General features: G+C 39.4%; 1 protein-coding gene across 2 annotated transcripts in view; it reads left to right on the forward strand.

The window, feature by feature from the left end:
- LOC134804346 (serine/arginine repetitive matrix protein 1) overlaps positions 1-5,544 on the forward strand; it is a 55,505-nt gene extending 49,961 nt beyond the window's left edge. Inside the window, exons 5-7 of one of the 2 annotated variants that reach the window (XM_063777356.1) lie at positions 3,672-3,767; positions 4,381-4,494; positions 5,311-5,544. In XM_063777356.1, the coding sequence (XP_063633426.1) occupies positions 3,672-3,767; positions 4,381-4,494; positions 5,311-5,312 (212 nt within the window). In that variant the 3' untranslated portion in view covers positions 5,313-5,544. The remainder of the gene's footprint in view (positions 1-3,671; positions 3,768-4,380; positions 4,495-5,310) is intronic. The other variant, XM_063777355.1, reaches the window with a different exon arrangement.
- Positions 5,545-25,936: the final 20,392 nt, after the last annotated feature.

A 25,936-nucleotide genomic window follows, 5' to 3' on the forward strand; every position in this document is an offset into this window, starting at 1 on the left:
GCTATCCTAGGAAAACTGAGCATAACACTGTTTGCTATTGCATAAGTTTTGTACAAACGCGCGCTTTTTGTATGGTGTGTTTGTATTCGCGATGCGCGCGCTACATTTCTTTTCGCGATTTGGAAACGGAGTACATTAGATAGCAGGTTTATTAGAAACATTTGAATCTAACAGGAGTTAGAATAGATTGTGGTCCTCCAAAAATTCATGCATGTATAGCAAATTACGGAGGAGGATACATACTAATGTTACCTTAAAAACCCGTTTTTAGTGAAAACGCGTTTTTACGGTAAGTTATTTCAGTTCAAAATAGTCTATATTATATCGTCATGTAGTATCCTCAACACAAGTCTCGTTAAGCTTACAGTGGGACTAGGCCTATGCAAGATTGTCTCATAATATTTTATATATTTACATTTATAATTATTGTATAGTGTACTCGCGGCGCGTGGTGGTGCTCCGGCTGGCGCCCGCCATCCCCGACGAGACGTTCGTGTGACCGACGCTTTACACCCCCCACTCCCCCCCTTTTAGCTCGAGTACTTTAGTAGGACCAGTGTAAACTAGTGTTATTTACAAAAATAACCAATAAATGGTTTTCCACGTTCGTGTGACCGACGCATTACACCCTGGGGGTCTCACTTTTAGCTAAAGGACCAAAGTAGTCTACTCTTCTCAACATAAGTGTTTTCGTGTTTAGTTCAATAGTAAAAGTTGGCCCGCTCTACGTACATAATCAATTGGTGAAGTATGATTAAACTATGCATAAAAAACACCTTGGTATTGCATTGGTAGATTTGTGCTTCCCGTTTTCTTCGTGTGACTTTGAAATATAGTTCGAGTGTAGTTTGTTACAAAATGAAACATTTTCTATTCTTGACAATAAATTGTATGTAAAATGAAAGCATCTGCGTGATTTCTGTTGCTAATTGTATAATGTTATTGTAGTAAGATTAGTGTGCACTTAGAAACCGTAGGTATTTGCCAATTCATACCGTAAAGGAGCCCATAGGTTACCAGTTCGCCGGACGATATCAGCCTGCCAGTTGTTCGGAATTGTTACCTTTTGCGATTAACTGACAGGCTGATATCGTCCGGCGAACTGGTATTTGTGGTGGCCCCCTTAACTGCTATTATATTATCAAACGCGTTTACAGATGGCCTCCTTTTTGCACATTGCGAGAGTATTGCCTATAAGTAGTCATATCACAGTATATCAGCGTACAACGACAAACGCCAAACAAAAAGAAAAATTGTTTCGGGATGACAGGTGTTACGAAGAGTCATGTGACGTTCTGTATTAATATACATTATATATTTAAGTTTCGACTGGCGTTTTCTATCAACGTTTTCACATCTTGGCTAGGCCCCCAGGGGTCATCAAACTGCGGCCCGCAGGCCAGGTCAATCCACAAGTCTTTAAAAAAAGCCTATGGCCATTCGGGCATGCGAAGTGGAAGCGCGAATTATAAAATCGGGAAATCCGAATACCTAGCCGTGGCGCCTAGGTCAAAAAGTTTGAAGACCGCTGCGCTAAACTAATATGTTTCGAAATCAATTACCACCCTTGGGCGCAGACACACCCCTGGTCGGCCCAGAACCGTTCTGTGGAATCACAAAACGGGATGCATATTCTCTGCTCAGCAAGTTAGAAAAAACGAGAGCAACCGAGTGGTGGAAGTTCGTTAAAGGACAAGAACACTCGAAAGCTCTAATCAAAGGGTTCAACAGCAGAACTGCTAAGGAGCTTTTAGGACTCAAAAGGCACAAAACCTGCGCGGTGACCAGAATACTGACTGGACACTGTAAGTTGAATAAACATGTTTCAAATTGGGAAGAAACAAGATGCGACATGCAGGTTCTGTCAGGAGTCAGAGGAGACTGCAATGCACATTCTCTGCTCTTGTGGACCACTAATGTCAAAAAGAAGTACCTACCTAGGGCGACACGTAGTGCAACCCTATGAGGTACAGAACATTACGGCCCAAAGAATCTGGAACTTTCTGGATGCAACGGGCATTAGTAATGAACTTTAAAGGGCCGTCACAATAGATCAATGCTGGTCGATGCGACACTCAAAGGCCCACAACACCACAATAATAATAAATAATAATAATAATTACCACCCTTATATTATTTTATTGATTAAATAGCTAAAACTACTAAAGAAACATCGCATTATGAAGAGTGTTGATATATATGCCACACAAGACGCTGTCGCACGCGTAATTCTGCGTCCTACGTGTAGCAACCGCGAGTCAATAAGCCCCATTTTGTAGTGTCGCTAAGTAGTACGCTAGTAACTTGTGTGTCTCTCTGTCCCTCTGCGTCTCTATCCCACTATACGCCGCACAAGACCCTGTCGGACGCGTCACACGGCGTCCTATGTGTGGCGACCGCGAGTTGTGCTAAAAGCCCTGTATTGTAGTGTGGCTAAGTAGTACGTTAATAACTTATGTATTTGTCCTTTAGCACCCGTATCCCTGTTTCGTTATATGCCGCACAGACGCTGTCGGACGCGTCACTCGACCGTCCGTCCGTGGCGACCTCGAGTTGTGCTAAAAGCCCTGTATTGTAGTGCGGCTAAGTAGTACGCTAGTAACTTATGTATTTGTCCTTTAGCACCCGTATCCCTGTTTCGTTATATGCCGCACAGACGCTGTCGGACGCGTCACTCGACCGTCCGTCCGTGGCGACCTCGAGTTGTGCTAAAAGCCCTGTATTGTAGTGCGGCTAAGTAGTACGCTAGTAACTTATGTATTTGTCCTTTAGCACCCGTATCCCTGTTTCGTTATATGCCGCACAGACGCTGTCGGACGCGTCACTCGACCGTCCGTCCGTGGCGACCGCGAGTTGTGCTAAAAGCCCTGTATTGTAGTGCGGCTAAGTAGTACGCTAGTAACTTGTGTGTCTCTCTGTCCCTCTGCGTCTCTATCCCACTATACGCCGCACAAGACCCTGTCGGACGCGTCACACGGCGTCCTATGTGTGGCGACCGCGAGTTGTGCTAAAAGCCCTGTATTGTAGTGTGGCTAAGTAGTACGTTAATAACTTATGTATTTGTCCTTTAGCACCCGTATCCCTGTTTCGTTATATGCCGCACAGACGCTGTCGGACGCGTCACTCGACCGTCCGTCCGTGGCGACCTCGAGTTGTGCTAAAAGCCCTGTATTGTAGTGCGGCTAAGTAGTACGCTAGTAACTTATGTATTTGTCCTTTAGCACCCGTATCCCTGTTTCGTTATATGCCGCACAGACGCTGTCGGACGCGTCACTCGACCGTCCGTCCGTGGCGACCTCGAGTTGTGCTAAAAGCCCTGTATTGTAGTGCGGCTAAGTAGTACGCTAGTAACTTATGTATTTGTCCTTTAGCACCCGTATCCCTGTTTCGTTATATGCCGCACAGACGCTGTCGGACGCGTCACTCGACCGTCCGTCCGTGGCGACCGCGAGTTGTGCTAAAAGCCCTGTATTGTAGTGCGGCTAAGTAGTACGCTAGTAACTTATGTATTTGTCCTTTAGCACCCGTATCCCTGTTTCGTTATATGCCGCACAGACGCTGTCGGACGCGTCACTCGACCGTCCGTCCGTGGCGACCGCGAGTTGTGCTAAAAGCCCTGTATTGTAGTGCGGCTAAGTAGTACGCTAGTAACTTGTGTGTCTGTCCCGTAGCGTCCGCGTCCCTGTCCCGCTACACGCCGCACAAGACGCTGGCGGACGCGTTCCAGCTCGGCGTCACGAGGCATGAGCGGGACCAAGACCATACAGGTATGTGGTATTTATAGTTGGACAAGCAGATCTTGTCAGTAGAAAAAGGCGGCAAATTTGAAAAATGTAGGCGCGAAGGGATATCGTCACATAGAAAATTTGAATTTCGCGCCTTTTTCTACTGACAAGATTTGCTTGACCATCTATATCTTGTTTTGACAATGTATTCTTAAAACTTAGGGCCAGTTGCGCCAAACACAATTAACAGACTGATCAACGTCAATCAGCAGAGAACTATGAAACTTTCCATACAATCAAATTTAACGAATGCTAAAACGGTGACAGACGGTTTGGTGCAACCGACCCTTAGTAAACCTTTGTTTCTTGTCCCTTTCTTACAAACAAATGTCAAAACGACGTGAACAAACGGGCCAATCGGGTAATTTCGTATGTCTAATAATTCCAAAAATCCGATGTATCACCCAAAATCGAGGCATAATCAACTCTGCTATACTCAGACTCACACACTTTTTCAGTAAGAAAAGGCGCGAAAGTCAAATTTTCTATGAGATTTCAACTCTTTGCGCCTACATTTTTTAAATTTGCTACTGTTTTTCGATTGACAAAGTGTGTGTGCCAGGGTATATATTTACTGTTCGAACATGTATTACAGTGAGCACAGAAGCCCGTACGGAGCCCACAGAGTCGGAGGACGCGCGGCCGTGCGCCGTGGACTGCGCGCGCACTTGGAGCGAGTCGCGCACACACGCCACCGACCTGCTATTCTGTGAGTACACTATACTGAACCCTTGTGTCTAGGTGACATAGTTCATATTACAGTTAGCACAGCATGGAGCCCACATAGTCGGAGGACCTGACAAACAATATTGTCAGTAGAAAAAAGTGCGAAATTCAAATTTCTATGAAATTGTGTCTACACTTTTGAAATTTGCCGCTTTTTTCTACTGATGGAAATGGCTTGACAGACTATACACATACACAAAAAAGGTTTAGGACCTCTGACTGTGATCTTCTAGAGCAGCGGTAATCAGCCTGCGGCCCGCGGGGCTTTTTAGGTAGCCCGCCAGGTGATCCTGGTACAGATACGAAACCTTGTCACACGAACGTCACCTTTAAGCACATTCATCTTGCGGCGCGGGGCTACAAGGCGAAACCGTCTTTGTGGCTCTCATCGAAACGCGAAACCATCTTCTGTAAGTGGAGAATATGTAAACGCAAAACTTAGAAGCGACGATAAAGATAGTTAATTATTCAAGTAGGCATATTATAATGCGCTTATGAACGTCAAATAAAGCTACACCGGCTCCAACCCTACACCACTGCCTCGAGGAGATTTAAATCCCCCCTCAATTGGAGGATGAAAGATCACGTAGACGTACTTACCTGATTGACGGTCTTCACCACGTTGACCTTAAATCAAGTGAAAAGAAAAATCGTTTGTTTATTCATGTTATTTAATTAATTAATTGTTACATACAAGTTGTTTTGCTTAGATGTCCTAGATGGTAGCCACAACATTTTTTTAAATATATTTTTATGGTAGTTACTCTAATTTGTGTCTAATATTTTTTTTACTTTTCAGAGTGAAATCGCAGACTCAAGCCAGCAAAGAAGGGGTAAAAAAAATACAATGAACATTCCTATAATTCGTAATTGACAAGCATATTGTGGATAATTTTGATACGATTTTGACGCAAGTCTGAACATATGTACTTAATGTTTAACTTTTATATGTACTTACATTTATATCCATTGTATGAGCTGACGTGGCAAGCAATTATTGGCCTTATTGTATGTGTGTTATGATATATAATCGCTAGCCTTTCCATTTATAATGCACTTATATGCTGTGACTATTTATAACTTTGAATCGCCTGTACTTGGTTTCATACAATTTTTGTTTGAAAGTAGAAAATGTAATCTTATAATCCTTTTAATTTTCTACCTAAACACAACTAAACACTTTTTTATTTATATTTCGAGTATATGCATTTTCTTCTCGACTTATATCAGTCCTCGCTTGCGGCTCTGCTCGTTAAATTGCCTCGGGTGAAATGGTATTATGCTCTCTTTGTACAATCTTAGGTACCTGCATCAACGGCCCATAGTTTTCTTTATTTTTTATTTAACTTATGTTTTATATGAACTAGCATTTTTGTCTATGGTCCTAGTGAACATGGACGCAAAATTTGGACCCATTCACACTTTTAAAGTATGAAATTTTGAAAGTAGTACCTTAATCTTACTATTAAAAAAGCGCACCCAAAAGTATAATGCTTGAATACATTGTTATTGTGTTAAGGTAGAAAAAAAATGTTTATTATATAAACTATTTAAAAAACACTTGTCCAAATTGACGAAACTATTTATTAAAGCGGCATTCGAAATACAAAGAATTGATGACACTTTGACACTGCGAGTGATATCAAATTGAGAACATTTTTTGAAATTCGGATGCTGCAAGATTTTTCTTTCTATTAGGTCATTAGTAAACAAATATAAAAAATGTATAATGGTCGTAACGCTAAATGGGCTTATGCTATTTATGATTAACTGATTATCCTAACTTAAATACTCTTATCATTTCTATGTCGACATCAAACATTAACAATCGACCTATTTCATAATGTTACGAATCATAGATAAGTAAATATTAAGATTCATTTTTAGCCTTGCAACATATGCCTATTTTGCTCCGCACTGGGTAATTGGTCACCTTCAATCGTCAATATCATTTAAGTGTTACAAGTGTTACAACATAATAGTAGTGATAGTCTACTTTTAATCGGCATATATATTAACATACCTACCACAATATAATAATTTTAAATTTCGAATCTTGGAGCAAAGTAGGCATATTTTAAGGTACACAAAGAAATACTGGTAACATGTTTCGACAAACTTACACAGGGACTGACTAGTTGATAACTTTTCAGCATTACAACTATATTTTGGTCTAGAGAAAACGATTAAAATCAATGTGGTGAAGACCGGCATATAAGATTTTCGTCTAGGAAGACCGTCAAAGGGCAAGAACTCTCGTATTTGTGTACGTACTTCGCTCAGACACACTCGGAATGAAAGAGCATCACTCCTCTCTATTAATCTTCTGCAAGTGGAGTATGAGTAGGTACAAACGTATGAGTTACAGGCGACGAAAGTGCTTGTAGACGGTCTTACCTGATAGACGGTCTTCACCACGTTATGCAGATATTTTGACAATACTTTATTCGTCTATGGCCCACTTGCACCATTCCACTAACCCGGGGTTAACCGGTTAAAACTGGAGTTACCATGGTTACCAGTACAATTTGACACTGGGTTTACGGTTAAATCGCTTAACCCCGGGTTTATGGGATGGTGCAAGTGAGCCTATGAATATTTATTGATGATTTGTTATATGTATACGTATAATGAATTCATTTATTTTTTTACAACACTTATTAATTTAACATTGTCTAAATACGAACTGCTAATAACTAATATTTATCGTGTAATTGTAGTCTAATGACTAATGAGACATGTCAATTGAAGAAAAAATACTGATAATATTACTTAAAACAGCTGGGTCGGATTATTATTCTTAAGGAAAACACGACTATAGACTCTAGTGGTGTACTAATGTAAGATTTGGCTTAAAGTGCATCCAGGCCATAAATAAAAAAAAAAAGAATTTAAAAAATTAATTGACTGATCGTATAAATAATACATTCCTTACAATTCCGAGTTTTTATATTTGCCTCTCGCTGGCACATGGATTTTTAATAAGGCGAAATTGGATAGTAATAACAGTAAACTCATTGATTTTCTTGTTTTTCAGTTCTTTCGGAATAACATCGATTATTTATTGTGTGGTTTTAAAATTGTTGATAAAAGTGGCTCATTACGATGGTTCCTTGTCGCCAGTTGTTTATGTGGTCAGTCCCATCTATAGCAGTGCAGTTTGGGATTTTCTGGTTACGAAAAAAGAGGGAATTTGCCAAATCTGACCCAGGTGGAAGGGAAAGGATAAAGAGTTTGCAGGAGGAACTGGCAGAAGCCTTGAAAGCTGAAATTGAAGCTCAGAAAGCATCTCCACTGGGTAGAGCAGAACGTCACATGGAGAGTGCGAAAGAGACAAAATATTCGATATTTAAGACTGACTTAATTTTTCTGAATTGAAGAAGTGAAAATATATTTTTTTGTATCATCTTTACTGACATGAAATAAATAAACAATATGGCGGACAACCGAGGTAACACACGACAAAAAAAATGTTATCAAAATCAAATTTAAAAATAACACCCGATTCAACTCATTGTAAAGTTCCATTTAAAAATATATTTTCACTTCTACCAAAACTAAATTACAGGTAATAATTTCGACTGGTATTTATCAGGGTCCAATTCTGTGACTATATATTATATAAATGTATGATTCAGACTAATATCGGTATAATGTAATTTAAAATAAATATAATTAACTAGTGCCTGCGCCAAATCTTGGGATAGGTGGCCGAGTAGAACCCAGGCTTCCTTCCCTCTACTCGTTTTGCAAAGCGCAAGTCAAAATACACGTGAAAAACGATCTTATGTGCTCTTGTATTAAGTTCAGAATTAAGACCAGCAAGGTTGCTGTTTATATAAATATTGGACCCTCCAGAGTACCATTAAATCATCTAGTTAGATTTATGCTTAATGTAAACGTGCTTTGATTTTTCATAAAAAACCGAATTTTTGACATGTTTGATACAAAGAAAATTTCAATCATTCTAATATTTATCAAGGATCAAAAACCAAACAACTGAATAAATCAGGTCCAACCTAAAAATAAATACAACCTAAAGGTAAATGTAATCCTAATATTTTTCTTTAGAAAATAAAGAATGTTTCCTTTCAACAATGAAGGTATGTCCACGATTTAAGCTACCTTGGATGGACCAAATATTAAAAAAAAACATGTACGAAAATAATCCAAAACTAATTTATGACTCCAAAGCCTTAGGAGCCTGTACAAAGGCGGCATTTATTATTATATAAAACTTTGTTTAGTTTAAACTAAGTAATGTCAGGCGTGGCTCACTCCGCGTGTTCGTCGCGTCGCTACGAGTACAAGTACATGCGGCCCACCAATTTTGGTGTCTAGCAGTAGTAGTTGCACCGCTACGGAACGGACGCCTGCTCGCTCTTGCGCTTGTATCTCTCGTAATATACGCGTTTGTTTATTATTTATTCTGTGCTATAATGGAATAAAAGAAAAGGCTCCGAATTCAAAACTGGAAAAAATTACTGGGACCATAGAAAAAAAAGTACATAGAGTGCTCACTCCATACATCAGTTTTGGTACCTAAACGACTATTATTTTCGTAGTCGACATCTAGCATCGAGTAGCGGAATTATCAGTACTGCTACTTGACAATACTTAGATTAAAACCAAAATATTACTTTGCTAATCCGCGAAAAGATAACGTGCTAGTCAATCAGTGCTAACCCGTTATACTTACTTGCGTATTTTTACATGCAATTAATATTCCCACCCTCCCACCGCAAAAATAAATACGCAAATAAATATAACAAACCACCACCAAAAGAATAAACCTCGACACGTGTTTCGCCTCTCTACGAGGCATCCTCAGGAGTTGTTGACGGTCTGACGCCCGGCAACGGAACGGAACGGGTTTCCGTTGCCGGGCGTCAGACCGTCAACAACTCCTGAGGATGCCTCGTAGAGAGGCGAAACACGTGTCGAGGTTTATTCTTTTGGTGGTGGTTTGTTATATTTATTTGCGTATTTATTTTTGCGGTGGGAGGGTGGGAATATTAATTGCATGTAAAAATACGCAAGTAAGTATAACGGGTTAGCACTGATTGACTAGCACGTTATCTTTTCGCGGATTAGCAAAGTAATATTTTGGTTTTAATTAGTATGGATTTCCGCAAAGTAACGCCTGATTCTATTCACTATTTCAATACTTAGATGTTGCGGCAACCGAAAAGTCTAATGCTCAACAATTTACAGCTAATATTGTAACCGTATTAACCGGAACTTTATTTTCAACTCCTTCTACTTCTAATATTAGTTGTAAATTGTTGTTCAATACAATTTTCGTGAGTTGCCACGCGAGAGACATCTAGTATCGAGTAGCGGTAATCATAATTCCGCTACTCGATGTTCGATGTCGACTACGAAAATAATAGTCATTTTGGTATCAAAACTGATGTATGGAGTGAGCACTATTCTTGCAATATTTCTCTATGCTGGGACTTAGGTGGTTAGAGATATGAAAAAGAGCGCCATTTTAAAAAACTGGGCCTGAATACCATAAAAAAATTGGCCTTGGCTGTATTTCAAATGTGTTTATGATTATACATATGACCGCCCCTATGAGTACAGTCATACATACGCCCATCAGGAGCCCCACGATCATCCCCATGACCAACCCAAAGGCTACACCCAACACCATCCCCATGGTATCTTTCGCTCCGCTTGTTTTTATATAATTATTTAATTTATTTATTTTTGCTCTTAGGTCAGGGTATTCTACTACCTATATGGATATGAAAACACAAAAGGACACATACAACTAAAAAGTCCTTAACTAAATAAACAAGAAATTTGATATTTTTAAATAGTAAATCTAGTAATTGGCAATCAACTTGGATTACTTATGCGCGTTTTATTTTCTCGTGTGTGTGTAACAGGGTAATCTAGATCTAGAACTATGTGTGGGAGGGCCTCGAACCCTATGAGAAGAGAGCCCCTTATCCGCCATCCTCTCTTGGTGTGTGAAATTCTTTCTCCGCTACTTTCATTCGCTTCTCTTCAAATGTCGAGACCTGTATGCAAAGAAAATTAAGGAATTAGATTAGACGACAAAATTATGTTGCACAGTGTACATATGTAGTGCATAATTGTTTTCCATAGTATTTTCTCGAAAACCTTCGTATTTGTCATGCTACTTCAGTCAACGTCAGTACTTTGTGTACCGAGAATGATTGAAACTACAAGACACATTCGTACGTTTCCGTGAAAATACGATGGAAAATAATTATACACGACATTGACATCTGTTCCACATTTTTCTCTTGTTTGACAGAGCAAGATACGAGTTTTTCAAAGTAGTGCCGAAATGTATGAACTCAAACTTAACACTAATCAAAGTGTAAACATGTCCTTACTCCTGTTTTATCTGAACGAGATATTTCGGTCGCTTTCAAACTCTTTATATTTCTGAAAGCTAAAAGTAATTTTTTTTATGACACTGAAAATGTGAAGCCAAGTTTGAAAATCGTCAGACCAAAAAAATGGCTTCCTTTTTCAGGAGTATTAAAAGAGAATATTTGTAATATTATGTCTATCAATCGTAACAACGCCTCACGCTATATCAGGAATCCTAAAATGTATGGAGTGCGCGTAGGCGGTGTGCTCGGGCCTTAAGGCGACAACCCTCGCATATTGATTCAAAAAATTGAGTCGACACATGACCCCAGGTCGAATCCGACCTCGGTCACTTTCTTCTAACAAATGGTTGCGTCTCTGTAGCCCTACAATATATTAGAAATACCTAAAGTCTGGGTCTCGCAACGCTAAGTACTTAGTTTTATAATTTAGTCAGTTTATTTTGAATCTATATGTATAGTGGACATCATAAACTAATTTCGACTTATTCCGTTGAGGTAAGAAACTTGTTTACTTATTTATGGTGTTAACTTTTAGTTAAGTTAGTGTAGGCACGCTCAAGTGTCATATAAATGGCTCTCATACACACCGTCTTAAAATATATAGTTGGATATACAGTCTGTCTGGATACGTATATTACGTGTGGAACTGAAACAAGACGGATGAACTTAGTTTTTCTGTAATTCATATTTGATTTCATAATGATTTTTGAATTATCTATGTTATCTATAACGTTTTCATAATTTTTTGGCGTTGTATTCGATACTGTTACTTGTTAAATGTTGGTTAGTTAGTACATCACTGTTTTTACCGAACTCGAGAAAAGCAGGTTCTTTATTCGGCTTTTTTAATTTATATATTTACATTATGTGATAATTATAATGACTTATGCGGGCCTGTATTGAATATGATTAGTGCGTTATATAATATTTTCTAATTATTTTAATGAATTATATCTACTTTTATTTTCTTGGTTCGGAGTAGAACCTAGAATTTTTTTTTTTTATATTTGTCTGTTATTATTTCAGAATGATCTTGTTTTACTTTTTATAATTCTGATTTCACTTCCTGTGTGTGTGTTACGAGTTCGCCATCTGTCGTCATTATTTAGTAAACATTTTAGTTTCGCTACTCGCCACTTGGTGTCGTTGCTAACCATTATAGTGAAAATACGTTAATTATTTTGTCGGATTGTTAGGACTATGGCATGAATTCTATACAACAATAATTATCGTAAAACATTATATACAAATTTCGTCCAAAAAAAAACAAATAAAATGAAAATTGACTCATCTGACATTTTACTGCTACAAGTACTAATGTTCGCTCAGTTGAATTGTCAGATGACAGGTGTCTGAAACAACGGTGTGTGTGAGGGCAGGCCCAGGGCCATACTTGCCAATGCCTAGTTTAGTATTTTGTGCATTATAACTACATGAATGTTTGTGTTACGATTATGACTAAGCGCTTTGGGCGGTTTTGTATTACATTAGATGACAATGACAGTTCAATAAACATTTAACGTAAGAATGTTTGCGGTTTTATTTTATTGACCCTTATAAGCTTTTGAACAAAAACATAAATATTAAATCACACATTACGTCATGGGTATTTTAAAAGTAAAACTCATTTATACCTAGTTAATTAGTATGAATTAGTAAAACACAATCTATAACTCCCGCGGGAACAATATAGGCTTTTGTCCTTCAGTACACCTGCATGAAATAAGATCATTTTTGAGCAAGTGTGATGAAATTATATGTTTTACAGAGGGCAAAGTTGTTGTTTAATCTCTCGTGCTATATTGATACCCTAGCAAGCGAATGATTTAAAAAAAATGGAAACTTAAATGTTGCGAGGGTTTCAAGGCACGAGGGTTAAACAAATTTTGCCACCTAGTGTAACACAAAATTTTTCACCTTACCAACACAAAGATTATTTTATCTTCTCGAACTGTAAAATATCGAACAAAATCAAAGAAAATCGATTCTAAATTAATGTTATATTTGTTATTAAAAATCATCATTTAACCTTTTGGACGCCAATGACCGATATATCCGCACCGCAGGTTCAACGCCAAAGACTGATTAATCGGTCACAGATCACAGAGCAACATAGACCTACGTGCATATATGCATAAAGTTCAATTTCAGTTTTGACATTTCGGTGACGAAGCGCGTTCGCGTGACAGCTTTTGTGTTTGACACGGCGTCGAAAAGGTTAAAAGTCAATTCTACCAGCAAACATAAGAAAACAACTCAAAATTAGCATTTTATAACTTTGCCTCACATGTGGATAAAATGCAACTTTCTTATCTTTTTATCTTAGTTTTTGAACAAACAAGAAAGCCTTTACCACAGCTGGTCTGATGAAAAAAATATTACTACAATACAAATTCAAGGTATGGAAAAGGTAGCGAATGTAATTATAAACTAATAATCACCAGCAGTGCCGCCTGTTGAGTTGAAAGACGAGAGGGCAATCGGTAAAAATGATAGTGACGCGTTAGGAAGGAAACTACGCGACACCTAACATTCTTACTGGTCACCGTCCGCACAACGTTGATCAACGCGTCCGGCCCGCGTATTATCCAATTTTTCATGTCATTCGGCGCTTCTTCTACGTAGCATACTCTGTGGTTTAACCCTTTGACCGCCGTTGGCATGTATATAAGACAACGATAGAACGATACACTGGCGCCGCTGTCTTGTATACAAGACACAAATTCAACCGCTCGGTAAATGTGGAAAAAATATCAATTGTAATTATTTTTACACTCACGTTAATGTTTTAGGTATATGTTTAAAAAAAATGCATTTAGAGCAGCTATATAAATCCATTCTTTTATAATAAGGCTATCAAAATAATTGCTCCATTTTTCATAGCTGTGCTGATCGTAACAGACGCGTTTTGTTAGAGAGTGAGTCTTCTATACCTAGTACTATTATTTATTCTGTGCCCTTTTGGAATATTTCGCTTGCTTGCAAGTCCTCCCAAGGTCGTCCGTTTAAAACGAATCTTCAGCCAGCAAGTAGCTACTTCCGAGCCTCGACAATAATATTTATATGTAACCTGAAAATACAACAAGACCAAAAATATTGTAATATAAAGTAGAGAAAGAATTAAGACATAATCTGTAAGGATGTCTCACTCTAGAACGGTCCGGATCCGGGTCCGGGCCGAGGCGTCGGACACTACCCGCGCGTTCTAACGTGACTCGTCCTTTAATGCAAAGATATATCCATTGTTTATAAAAAGCTACAACATGCAAGTAATAACAAAAACTGTCCCACCTTTTCTCGAATATGTTTTGAAGACATCTTCGGCATGCCTTGTGGATTTTTTCCGTATCTTACTGGACAACTGTCTGGTCTTCCCCGTGGGTCCCCGAAACTCAAATTTTAAGACACGCAAACTCTCCTAGATATTGTTGGTGTCAAATGTGATTACTCTGTCACTATTGTTTAAACCCTATTAAAGGCCTAAAGTCTGTTTTTGCAATCACATTATTTAGCCCTAAACTAAATATATTTCTTACATTAATTTTAGTAAATTTGTATTGCATAGCTCTCGTGTATCAATTATGGATCTAGCTCAATAGTTTAGGCTCTAGAATAAAAAATATGATTAAATATTCGGCGTCCTCTCAAGGCGGCTGTTATGATTTTTCTTTAATAAAACAAGTGAAAGCAGGTTGTGAAGGGCAAGAGGAATCTAACGATACATCATTTTAAAAAATCCGTCCAGTAGGTATCCTAATAAGCTACACTCTACAGTCTACAGGGTGTAATCTGAATCATTAACAGTAGGTACTTAAACCCATAACGAGCCCATAACCCTACTTTCTGGCTGTCGAGTAAAACGTTGATATTGGGGTACATCTTGTAGAAATGTATAGACAAAAGTGGAATTCATATTCCTCCAACTTACCTACATAATAAGAGAATGTCCCCTGAAAGGGTATAATAGCTAAATGTGGATTCAACAAGTATTTTCTCTAAGAACATGTATTTTTTCCGTAAAGGTGTCGAAGACTTTTTTGTGTAGAATTTAATCTGCTTTAATGTTACCTTACATCATATTGTCATAGGCAACTTAGATTCAGAGAAAAATGCACATATCTCCAAGATGGTACACATTTTCCAAGGTGGCGGCGGTTCCTCGAGGTCCCCAGATATAAAATAGTGTGGATATGAAAAAGAGACCTTCAATAAACATACATACCAAATATCAGGACTGTTCTAGAGATCAGATCATGACCAATCAATCAAATAATAAAAAATAAGTTCAAAAACTAAAACCCGACTACTGCAAATCGCGCTCTAAAAAGTATGAAACAAGATAGAATTCTTATCTGAAATGATCATACAGGAAAATTATAAGAGTTATCATTTTTTTATATATTTACAGAGATATTCAAAGGATCGCCGTGGACGTATGCCACGATTATAAACTTTAAGGTAAAGTGGCATACGACCACGGCTATCCTCTGAATCTCTGTAAATATATAAAAAAATGATAACTCTTATAATTTTCCTGTATGATAATTTCAGATAAGAATTCTATCTTGTTTCATACTTTTTAGAGCGCGATTTGCAGTAGTCGGGTTTTAGTTTTTGAACTTAATTTTTATTTAATTAATTTTGGGTTCAGGATTTCGTTACTTACTAATAATATTTGAAGTCACTTTATATTACTTTTGCGAGGGCGTCCTCAGTACAGAAATGCACGCAGAGCGCCGCATATATCGGGCTACGCCCGACAACCTTTGGCATAAAGGCGCCTTCGGCGCCTGGCTTTGGAACGCGTACATCGAGCCTGTAGCCCGACGTATCTTTTAGTATGAGGGCGCTGAAGGCGCCCGTCTTTGGAACGCGTACATCGTGCCTCGTACGTCGGGCTACGCCCGACTCTTTTAGTATGAGGGCGCCGAAGTCGCCCGGCTTTGGACCGCGTGGAGCGCGTCACGTACGTCGGGCTACGACCGACTCTTTTAGTACGAGGGCGCCCGGCTTTGGAACGCGTACGTCGTGCCTCGTAAGTCGGGCTACGCCCGACTCTTTTAGTATGAGGGCGCCGAAGGCGCCCGGCTTTGGAACGCGTACATCGTCCCTCGTACGTCAGGCTACGCCCGACTCTTTTAGTATGAGGGTGCCGAAGGCGCCCGGCTTTGGAACGCGTACATCGTCCCTCGTACGTCAGGCTACGCCCGACTCTTTTAGTATGAGGGCGCCGAAGGCGCCCGGCTTTGGAACGCGTACATCGTGCCTTGTACGTCGGGCTACGCCTGACTCTTTTAGTATGAGGGCGCTGAAGGCGCCCGGCCTTGGAACGCGTACAGCGAGCCTCGTACGTCGAGCTACGCCCGACTCTTTAAGTATGAGGGCGCCGAAGGCGGCTGGTTTTGGACCGCGTGGAGCGCGCCACGTACGTCGGGCTACGCCCGACTCTTTTAGTATGAGGGCGCCGAAGGCGCCCGGCTTTGGAACGCGTACATCGTGCCTCGTACGTCGGGCTACGCCCGACTCGTTTAGTATGAGGGCGCCTAAGGCGCCCGGCTTTGGAACGCGTACATCGTGCCTTGTACGTCGGGCTACGCCCGACTCTTTTAGTATGAGGGCGCCGAAGGCGCCCGGCTTTGAAACGCGTACAGCGAGCCTCGTACGTCGGGCTACGCCCGACTCTTTTAGTATGAGGGCGCCGAAGGCGCTTGGCTTTGGAACGCGTACATCGTGCCTCGTACGTCGGGCTACGCCCGACTCTTTTAGTATGAGGGCGCCTAAGGCGCCCGGCTTTGGAACGCGTACATCGTGCCTTGTACGTCGGGCTACGCCCGACTCTTTTAGTATGAGGGCGCCGAAGGCGCCCGGCTTTGAAACGCGTACAGCGAGCCTCGTACGTCGGGCTACGCCCGACTCTTTTAGTATGAGGGCGCCGAAGGCGCTTGGCTTTGGAACGCGTACATCGTGCCTCGTACGTCGGGCTACGCCCGACTCTTTTAGTATGAGGGCGCCGAAGGCGACCGGCTTTGGAACGCGTACATCGTGCCTCGTACGTCGGGCTACGCCCGACTCGTTTAGTATGAGGGCGCCTAAGGCGCCCGGCTTTGGAACGCGTACATCGTGCCTTGTACGTCGGGCTACGCCCGACTCTTTTAGTATGAGGGCGCCGAAGGCGCCCGGCTTTGAAACGCGTACAGCGAGCCTCGTACGTCGGGCTACGCCCGACTCTTTTAGTATGAGGGCGCCGAAGGCGCTTGGCTTTGGAACGCGTACATCGTGCCTCGTACGTCGGGCTACGCCCGACTCTTTTAGTATGAGGGCGCCGAAGGCGACCGGCTTTGGAACGCGTACATCGTGCCTTGTACGTCGGGCTACGCCCGACTCTTTTAGTATGAGGGCGCCTTCGGCGCCCGGCTTTGGAACGCGTACATCGTGCCTTGAACGTCGGGCTACGCCCGACTCTTTTAGTATGAGGGCGCCGAAGGCGCTAGGCTTTGGAACGCGTACATCGTGCCTCGTACGTCGGGCTACGCCCGACTCTATTAGTATGAGGGCGCCTAAGGCGCCCGGTTTTGGAACGCGTGGAGCGCGCCACGTACGTCGGGCTATGCTCGACTCTTTTAGTATGAGGGTGCCGAAGGCGCCCGGCTTTGGACCGCGTACAGCGCGCCACGTACATCGGGCTACGCCTGACTCTTTTAGTGTCGCCTTTTGGACCGAGTCCGGTGCGTCACATAGGTACGTTTCAGTATGCTTCGCCTGACCACTGCGAATTTTACGAGGTGAATATACTAAGCAACTTTTACCATGGGACCAAACCCGATCTCGTAAAAAAATTTGCTGATCTGGACTTCTATACCTATTCACGTTATAAAATATTGCAGGTCATTAAAAAACACCATGTATATAGCGGCCAAACAAATTTCTTTTGAAAAATACTTCTTGTATCGCCGTAGTCGCGTAACACGCGGATACTCGTAGATAGAATCCAGAGCGATTGTAGATTCGTAGTTCGAATTACCTACCAGATAAATTAATGTTTTATCGGGTGCATGCAAGCAAAACCCGGGTGCAAAAGCTAACAATATGTATCTATTTGAAATGTGCTAATTGAGCTCTTTCAAATGATATACAACACGTCATCATTACTTATTTTATTTTTTTGGTTCGTGACTTTATGACCTCTAGAGGGCGCCGTGTTTATTTTTTTGTGACGTCATATAGCCTATAACCAGCGGACGATTAAGACGATTCGAATGACACATCGTTTGTCAAATTTCAATGAGTACTTTAGAAGTTATGAGGGAACAGATGAACATACATACATACATACATACATACCCACATACATACCGGTCAAAACCAAACTCTCCTTTTGCGTTGCCATAGTCGGGTAAAAATAATAAATAAGTACTGCAATGTCAACTTGAAATGCACGTCTAGAGGTGCAGGAAGACGAGCAGATTTAGTAGTATTAGGTGAATTCGTTCGTATTATTCGTTTAATTATATATACATTCCTGGATGAGTAGCATGAGTTTGGAAGATATAGGACGATACGTAGTGTTTCCAGTTGATGTCTTGAGCTCATTGTATAATAATATAATGTAACGGAACGGTGTTAACGGAATTGGTATAGATAATTCCAACTGAAATGGTAAATTAAGGTTAATCATTAGGGTTGAAATTGTTTACAGTTTTATACCAATTCCGTTAACATCACTCCGCTGCACCGAAAATGCTATAAAATTTACGATGTCTGTACCTACATCACTCATTTGGCGTCTATTTTAAGTGCTATAGAAATCGAAACTAATTGTAAGAAAATACCGAGAACATTTCATGAGAATTTTTGAAACTTTTCTTTGGCACATCGCTAGATCTATGGGACAATGTAACACAAACCGACGTTAGTCCATCGGTAACCCGAATAAAAGACCATCGTCAGTGATAAGCTCAAATTACAGTCAGTGATAAAAGCTTGTAAGTAGGTACCAAAAAAAGGTTTTGTCCAAAAAGTTATTCCCTCTTTTGTCGTTTTTTCCATCGTTGATGTTGATGTTGTCTTGTTCTAAAACGAAAGCTGCATTTGACACTTTTTTGCTCGATATCTATCCAACTCATGCCGAAATATATATGATGATGCATGTAACTATGCTACAAGTAAGCAGGAGCTGAAGATACATTACAATAAAACAGTACGTCAGTGTTTCTTTTGTTGTTATTGTCTTCCACTTCTTTGTTGTCCTCTGTGTTGTTAGTATTTGTTTGACATCTTTCCTATTCCTACCTATACGTAATAGATATTGCGTGTAACGTGTAACTACAATATATGCAGGTATAGAATACGGTAGAACGGGGTGACTTTCAAATGCAGGGGCGACTTTAAAATTGTAGTTTTTAAGCCATAATATACATTTATGCGAGATTTTTTACAGTAGGTGAATATGAATATATAGTAATCTAACTAGTTACAGGAACATTTTCAGTAAATAATGAATATTGGTAATTCTATGGCCGTTTTAAATCTATCAAAGTAACCCCAAAATTTCCAAAATCACCCCGGTCTACGGTATACAGAACAATACGTCAATATTTCTGGTTGATGTCTTCTGTTCCTTTTCGCAGTGTTGTCTTGGTTTAAACTAAAACAATGAAAGAAGCGCAGTAAAACAATAACATTTGTTGAAGTCGTGTCATATCTGTAGCCTTACCACGAGCTTCTCACTCTCTGAACTGCCACTGACATATTCTCTAACGTCTGCGTAACATACGTTCTATACATCTCGTTCGCACTAATATGCCAGTACGAGTGAGATGCATATAGAAAGTTACGCATACGCTAGCGAATATGTCAGTGTCATGTCAGTAAAAAACTCGTGGTACGGTAGCTGTAGGTACTAATAAATTATACCTAGACGTTTATAGATATACGCCAGTGTTTCCCTGTTGTTGTGGTCTTGTACTTCTTTGATGTCCTTTGTTGTGTTTCTTGTTCTAAAATAGCTGCAAATGCAACGCTCGTTGAATTTGTTCGATATCTTTCATTGCTACATATATATAGCTATTGCAGCGCTAGCGGTATGTTCGCGGAGGCGCGCACCGACGGCTTCCACGCCATCATGCGCAAGCGGGTGGCGTCGCTGATGCGGCGCGTACGCTGCAGTGCCAACAGTCTCCTAACCACAGTAGCCGACAGGATAGATGGCGCTTTCTGGGAGTACTGGAGTAGTCTACATGTTTATAAAAGTTAAATAAAGTACATAACATACATAGATAGTCACTAACATAGGTTATAATTTAATAATTCATAATTTATTGCATAATAATCATGTGGTACAAGACAGATATTACATTAGGGTAAGTTCACACATGAACCCTGTTAGGGCACAGCAAATGTTTCTTAAAACTAAACTATAACTAGGACGTGCAGTGCAGGCACATATATATGTTTATATGTAAGTACATAGTTTAAAATAAACGCATTTTGATACTTATGTTCAAGGCATAAGAATAAAAGCTAATATTTACTAGTGGCTCTGTGAGCTGTAGACCTCGCGAGCAGAGCTTGAAATAACATGGTGCTAAGAGCTTTAAATACACCGTGTTTTTTTTTATTTCCGTTAATTTCAAGGGTGCATTCCTGAGCTTAAATCAAGTAACTTTCTCAAAGACACCGATGTTCTAATTAAGTCCATTTCGGAGATAATCCATAATTTATTTTTTTACTATAAGGCCTCTACAAGCGTGTACACTTGCCTTAGGGCCGGCTTACATATTGATTAGTGTTTAGAATGAGTTCATACATTTGCTACTAAACTTAAGTACAATCTCGGTCGATTGATGTACGAAATGACATTGATATGTCACAGATTTCAATTGTTTGGTTGAGTTAAATGTAATGCCCGTGTTACAACAACGCTATATGCTACATTTAATTACTTTTTAAACAAAAAAAAAAACAAAAAAGAAAACAAAAAAGAATTTTTTTTTTGAAAATTAACTATGCCATTTAGTTCTTATAAACGTACTTAACTATACCCCGAAGTTAACGGAATTCAATAAAAACACGGTGTATAGTAAATTAAAGAAAAACAATACGAAATTTATGTGTAAAAAAATACAAAAAGTTATAATATCCCAGCATACAATTACAGGGGATCGAACCCAGACCCTCTGTGCAAACAGAAAAAGCGAACGTTTACAAACTGAGCCAAATAGTTCTTAGATGGGTTGACGAAATTTAGCTACTCCTTCTCAAATTAAAATTAGTTAAAATTAAATATCTAAATACCGCCTAAACCAGCGATAATTTTTTTCTGCATTTTTTGCTATTAACTCTGTAAACATGTTTCAAAAAGAAAAAAGTCTTATGATATCGATACGACTATTTGTTTAGGCGCCAGGTATCACGACTCCGCCATTTTTAAAAATTTCCAAAAACCGGATTGACAAAAAAATTTTATTTAGTCATAAAATTCGGTCACAAAATTTCACGAGAATCGGTTAAGAATTGCGACCTGTAGAGGAGAACATCCGGACATACGAAAGCAAAATGCCCGAGTCAAAACGTAGACCTTCGCTTCGCTTCGGTCAATTATTTTATACTTATGTTATTACATTAGTTACCTACCATTGATTTATTATTATTAATTTGTTTTTAAATACACTCCCATAGTATCATTAATAATAAGCTACTAATATATTATGGAAATTTAATTTCTGAAATAAATAATTATTTATTTAATATAGATGTTTCGTGTACAGTCACCAGCAATAATATGTTACACAACGAAGGCCGCAAAAATATCTGACACGATCTTATTCGCAGTACAATAAGAGCGCGTCACATATTTTTGCGGCCTTCATTGTGTAACATATTATTGCTGGTGACTGTACCTAACTATAATATAAGCAGTAATGGCAGATACAAAACAATACGTTAATATTTCTGGTTGATGTCTTCTGTTCCTTTTCGCAGTGTTGTTTGGTTTGGGTCTAAACTAAAACAGTGAGAGAAGCATACGCTTGTTAAAGTCGCCATATCTGATAACTAGTCGTTTATAGATAAAACAATACGCCAGCGTTTTCTTATTGTTGTTGTTTTGTATTCCTTTGCTGTCGTTTGTTCCTTTGTCTTGTGCTAAAGCAGTGAAAGACGTATTAATCTCTTGTTGAAGTATTTCCATATCTTTCATTACCTTTGGGTGGGGTGGTAGTAAATGTCATGTCACCGACCAACCAAGGGTACAAAAGATAATGAAACAATATGTTTGTGTTTCTTCTTATTGTTGTCCTGTATTTTTTTGTTGTCGTTTGCTCCTTTGTGTTGTCTTGTGCGAAAGCAGTGAAAGACGCATTATCTGTTGTTGTCTGCTCTCCCAAGTGCTCATCAAGACGTGTCGGATGACCAAAACAGCGTGTTCCTATGTTGCACCAAACCTGAGTTCCACTAGGTACTGCGAGGGTTCAGCATCAGCTCTATCTTGGGTACTGCTCTCCCAAGTGCTCATCAAGACGTGTCGAATGACCAAAACAGCGTGTGTCTATGTTGCACCAAACCTGAGTTCCACTAGGTACTGCGAGAGTTCAGCATTAGCTCTATTTTGGGTACTGATCTTCCAAGTGCTAAAGATGTGTTGGATGACCAAAACAGCGTGCGCCTATGTTGCACCAAACCTGAGTTCCACTAGGTACTGCGATGGTCCAGCATCAGCTTTATCTTGGGTACTGCTCTCCCAAGTGCTCATCAAGACGAGTTGGATGACTAAAACAGCATGTGCCTATGTTGCACCTAACCAGAGTTCCACTAGGTACTGCCAGGGTGAATAGACAGCAAGATTTAATGTTTACTTATTCACAGAAACTTATTGTTAAATTTGGAATTCAATCGAAGGCGAGGTGGGCCAGAATCCAAAATTTTAACCTTCTATTGTAATCGTCGTAGTGGACAATTAGGTCCCTTTTTATAGAAAAGGACACATTTATCGATTATTTTTAGAAGGCATTGAAAATAATGTGATGGACAGGTGAATGACACTCATTTCAGGTGAATGATGACAAGAAACCAGGTTAACGGCAACGGACACATGTTATTGACACCGTGTTAACACCTCTCGATAACCTGTCAATATTTTCATTGGAATTTGTACTTATTTCTCGATAACCTGCTTCTACTATCGATAACCTAGGGACAAAATATCTTTCACCTGTCCTTGATGTCATTAACTTGAATTTCAAACGCCTATATCTTCTAAACAAATTGAAGGAATTGCTTCCCTTCCACATTTTCTAATAGTTTAAGTTGCATTTTAACGATCCCAATAAAAAAATGCCAAAATGCAAAATATATGAAAAACATAAATTTTAACCTGGCGGGGCCAAATTTTTGAGAAACGACCCCAGATTAAGTTGATAAAAATATTCATGAGAGAGTCGGATCAGCTTCGATGGCTTCGATAGCGTCCCAGAATGGTCCCAGAGATTTTTGAAGTGAAAACTTCTTTTTCACATCACCTAATCAGAAAATGGATTTTTCTTCCCTGCTAGAAGGGATCAAAGTGGCACTTTTCTGTTCAACGACATTTCATTGCCAGTATAAAACATTAATATAATTAACTATGAACATCGTATGTACAGCCTGGCAAAAAAGAATATAAATTAAAAAGTGGCAACACTGTAGTGTCAACACTAAGATTTTTTGATTTTCCTCATAGTTGATGTGAAAATCAGTAGGTATGTGTCACACGGTGTCAAAATTATTTCGTCTTGGGCGTTAACACTTGAATCCCTCATTACGCTCAGGATTCAATATACGCCCTTGACGGAAATATATCATTTTGATCCCTTGTAACACAAACTACTATAGCGGCGCTGAGCACTTTTTGAGGTGGGAAAAAAATGATAAACTCGATTCAGCGTAACACGTAACGTAACGCTGACGTCATGTGTCACGGACAATGTTATTCACCAAATAACTTTAGTCATAACGTATCATAATCAGGTCAATTATTTAAAACTGGATTATTTGCCCTTAGTAAAACCATATGTCATGTCCGAATCAGAAAATAGTAAGCCATGTGAACCGACTAGCGCTCGGCGTCGAAGAGTTGCCAGGCTCATCGATGTTAAATTGGAGACTGGTGAAGATCCCTATGCGAATAAAATGAAGATTAGAAAGAAGAAACAAGAAGAAAGCGTTAATTTGAGTACTTGGAACGTCAGAGGACTAAATAAAAAGGGTAAACTAGAAAATGTCATAGCAGAAATGGTAAGATTAAAGATAGATATAATGGGGATTAGTGAAACGAAACTAGCTGATAGCGGAAGAATTGACAAAGACGACGCCACGCTGTTTTATACGGGAAACCCATCCGATCAAAAATCTAACTACCACGGAGTTGGTATCATGGTGAGCAAGGAACTTCGGAAGTATGTTTCGAATGTGACTCACTTCTCTAATAGATGCATGATGCTAAATATCAGTGCTCATCCCTTCAACCTAAACATAATCCAAGTCTATGCTCCAACATGTGATGGTGATGACCAGGAAGTGGAAGAGTTTTATGAAGGAATAGAGCAGTTATTAAAGTCAGTAAAATCACAGGATATCAACATAATAATGGGGGACTTAAATGCAAAGGTGGGACAAGGAGAAGAAGGAAAAATTGTGGGGAAATTTGGTTTAGGAAAAAGGAATGATAGAGGAAACAGGCTCGTAGAATTTTGTTCCGAAAACAACTTGGTCATTACAAATACTTGGTTCCAACATCCTGCAAGGCGACTTTACACATGGCGCTCACCAGCTGACAAACCATCACATGTTGTAAGAAACCAGATCGACTACATTATGATAAAGGACAGATTTAGAAACTCCATCATTCAGGTCAAAACATATCCCGGGGCTGATATAAAATCTGACCATAACCCTGTTTGTGCCAAGATGTTTTTAAAATTAAAGAAATTGAAACTGCCATCCAGCATAATGAAAGTTGACATAAACCGCCTTAAAGATGAGACAGTTAAAACTTCAGTGAGTGTTAAACTTAACAACTGTATAAAACCTATATGCGAGAAGGGGAACAATCCCTTGATTACATATAAAGATCTTGTTACGGAAATAAGAAATATAACATCGGAAGAACTAACTAGTAAAGAAACGGGAAAGCGACAAGAATGGATGACCGATGATATATTAATACTAATGAATGAAAGGCGGACTTATAAAAACATAAATGAGGATAAATATAATGAAACAGATATACAAATTAACAGGGAAATCACAATTGCAAGAGAACAGTGGTTGACTAATAAATGTAAAGAAATAGAAAGATTACAACAGATCCATGATAGTTTTAATCTGCACAAACAGGTAAAAGAGTTCACAGACTTAAATAATAAGAGATTTCAGAGTACACTCGTAAATCAAAATGGAAACATTGTTGTTGATAAAAAAGAGGCCTGCGAAGTCTGGCAAGATTATGTTCTAAATCTTTTTAAAGATGATAGGATACCGACTGAACCTCTAAGCGATCTCAACTTAGAGAGTCCATCAATACTGAAATCAGAATTTATATCAGCCTTAGAACATATGAAGCGTAGAAAAGCTTTGGGTCCCGATGGAATTGCGGTGGAAGTATTAAAATTGATACATGATTATAATATAGATAATTTAGTTTCATTATTTAACAAATTTTATCAATCAGACAATATGCTCCCTGAAGACTGGCTCTTGTCAATATTCACACCACTACCTAAAAAGGCCAATGCCAAAAGCTGCGGCGATCATCGGATGATCAGCGTGATGAGTCATTTCCTGAAGGTATTTTTAAAAATCATACAAAGAAGAATCTACAAGAAAATAGAGGAAAACATAAGTGACACACAATTTGGGTTTAGAGCCGGACTAGGTACTAGAGATGCCTTAGTAGCAGTCCAAGTTTTGGTACAAAGATGTCTAGATGTTCAAGTAGATGTTCATATGTGCTTTATCGACTTCGAAAAAGCATTTGACAACGTTAATCATGCTAAATTAATCAATATATTAAAA

This window comes from Cydia splendana, chromosome Z (assembly GCF_910591565.1).
Source record: "Cydia splendana chromosome Z, ilCydSple1.2, whole genome shotgun sequence".
Taxonomy (NCBI): Eukaryota; Metazoa; Arthropoda; class Insecta; order Lepidoptera; family Tortricidae; genus Cydia; species Cydia splendana.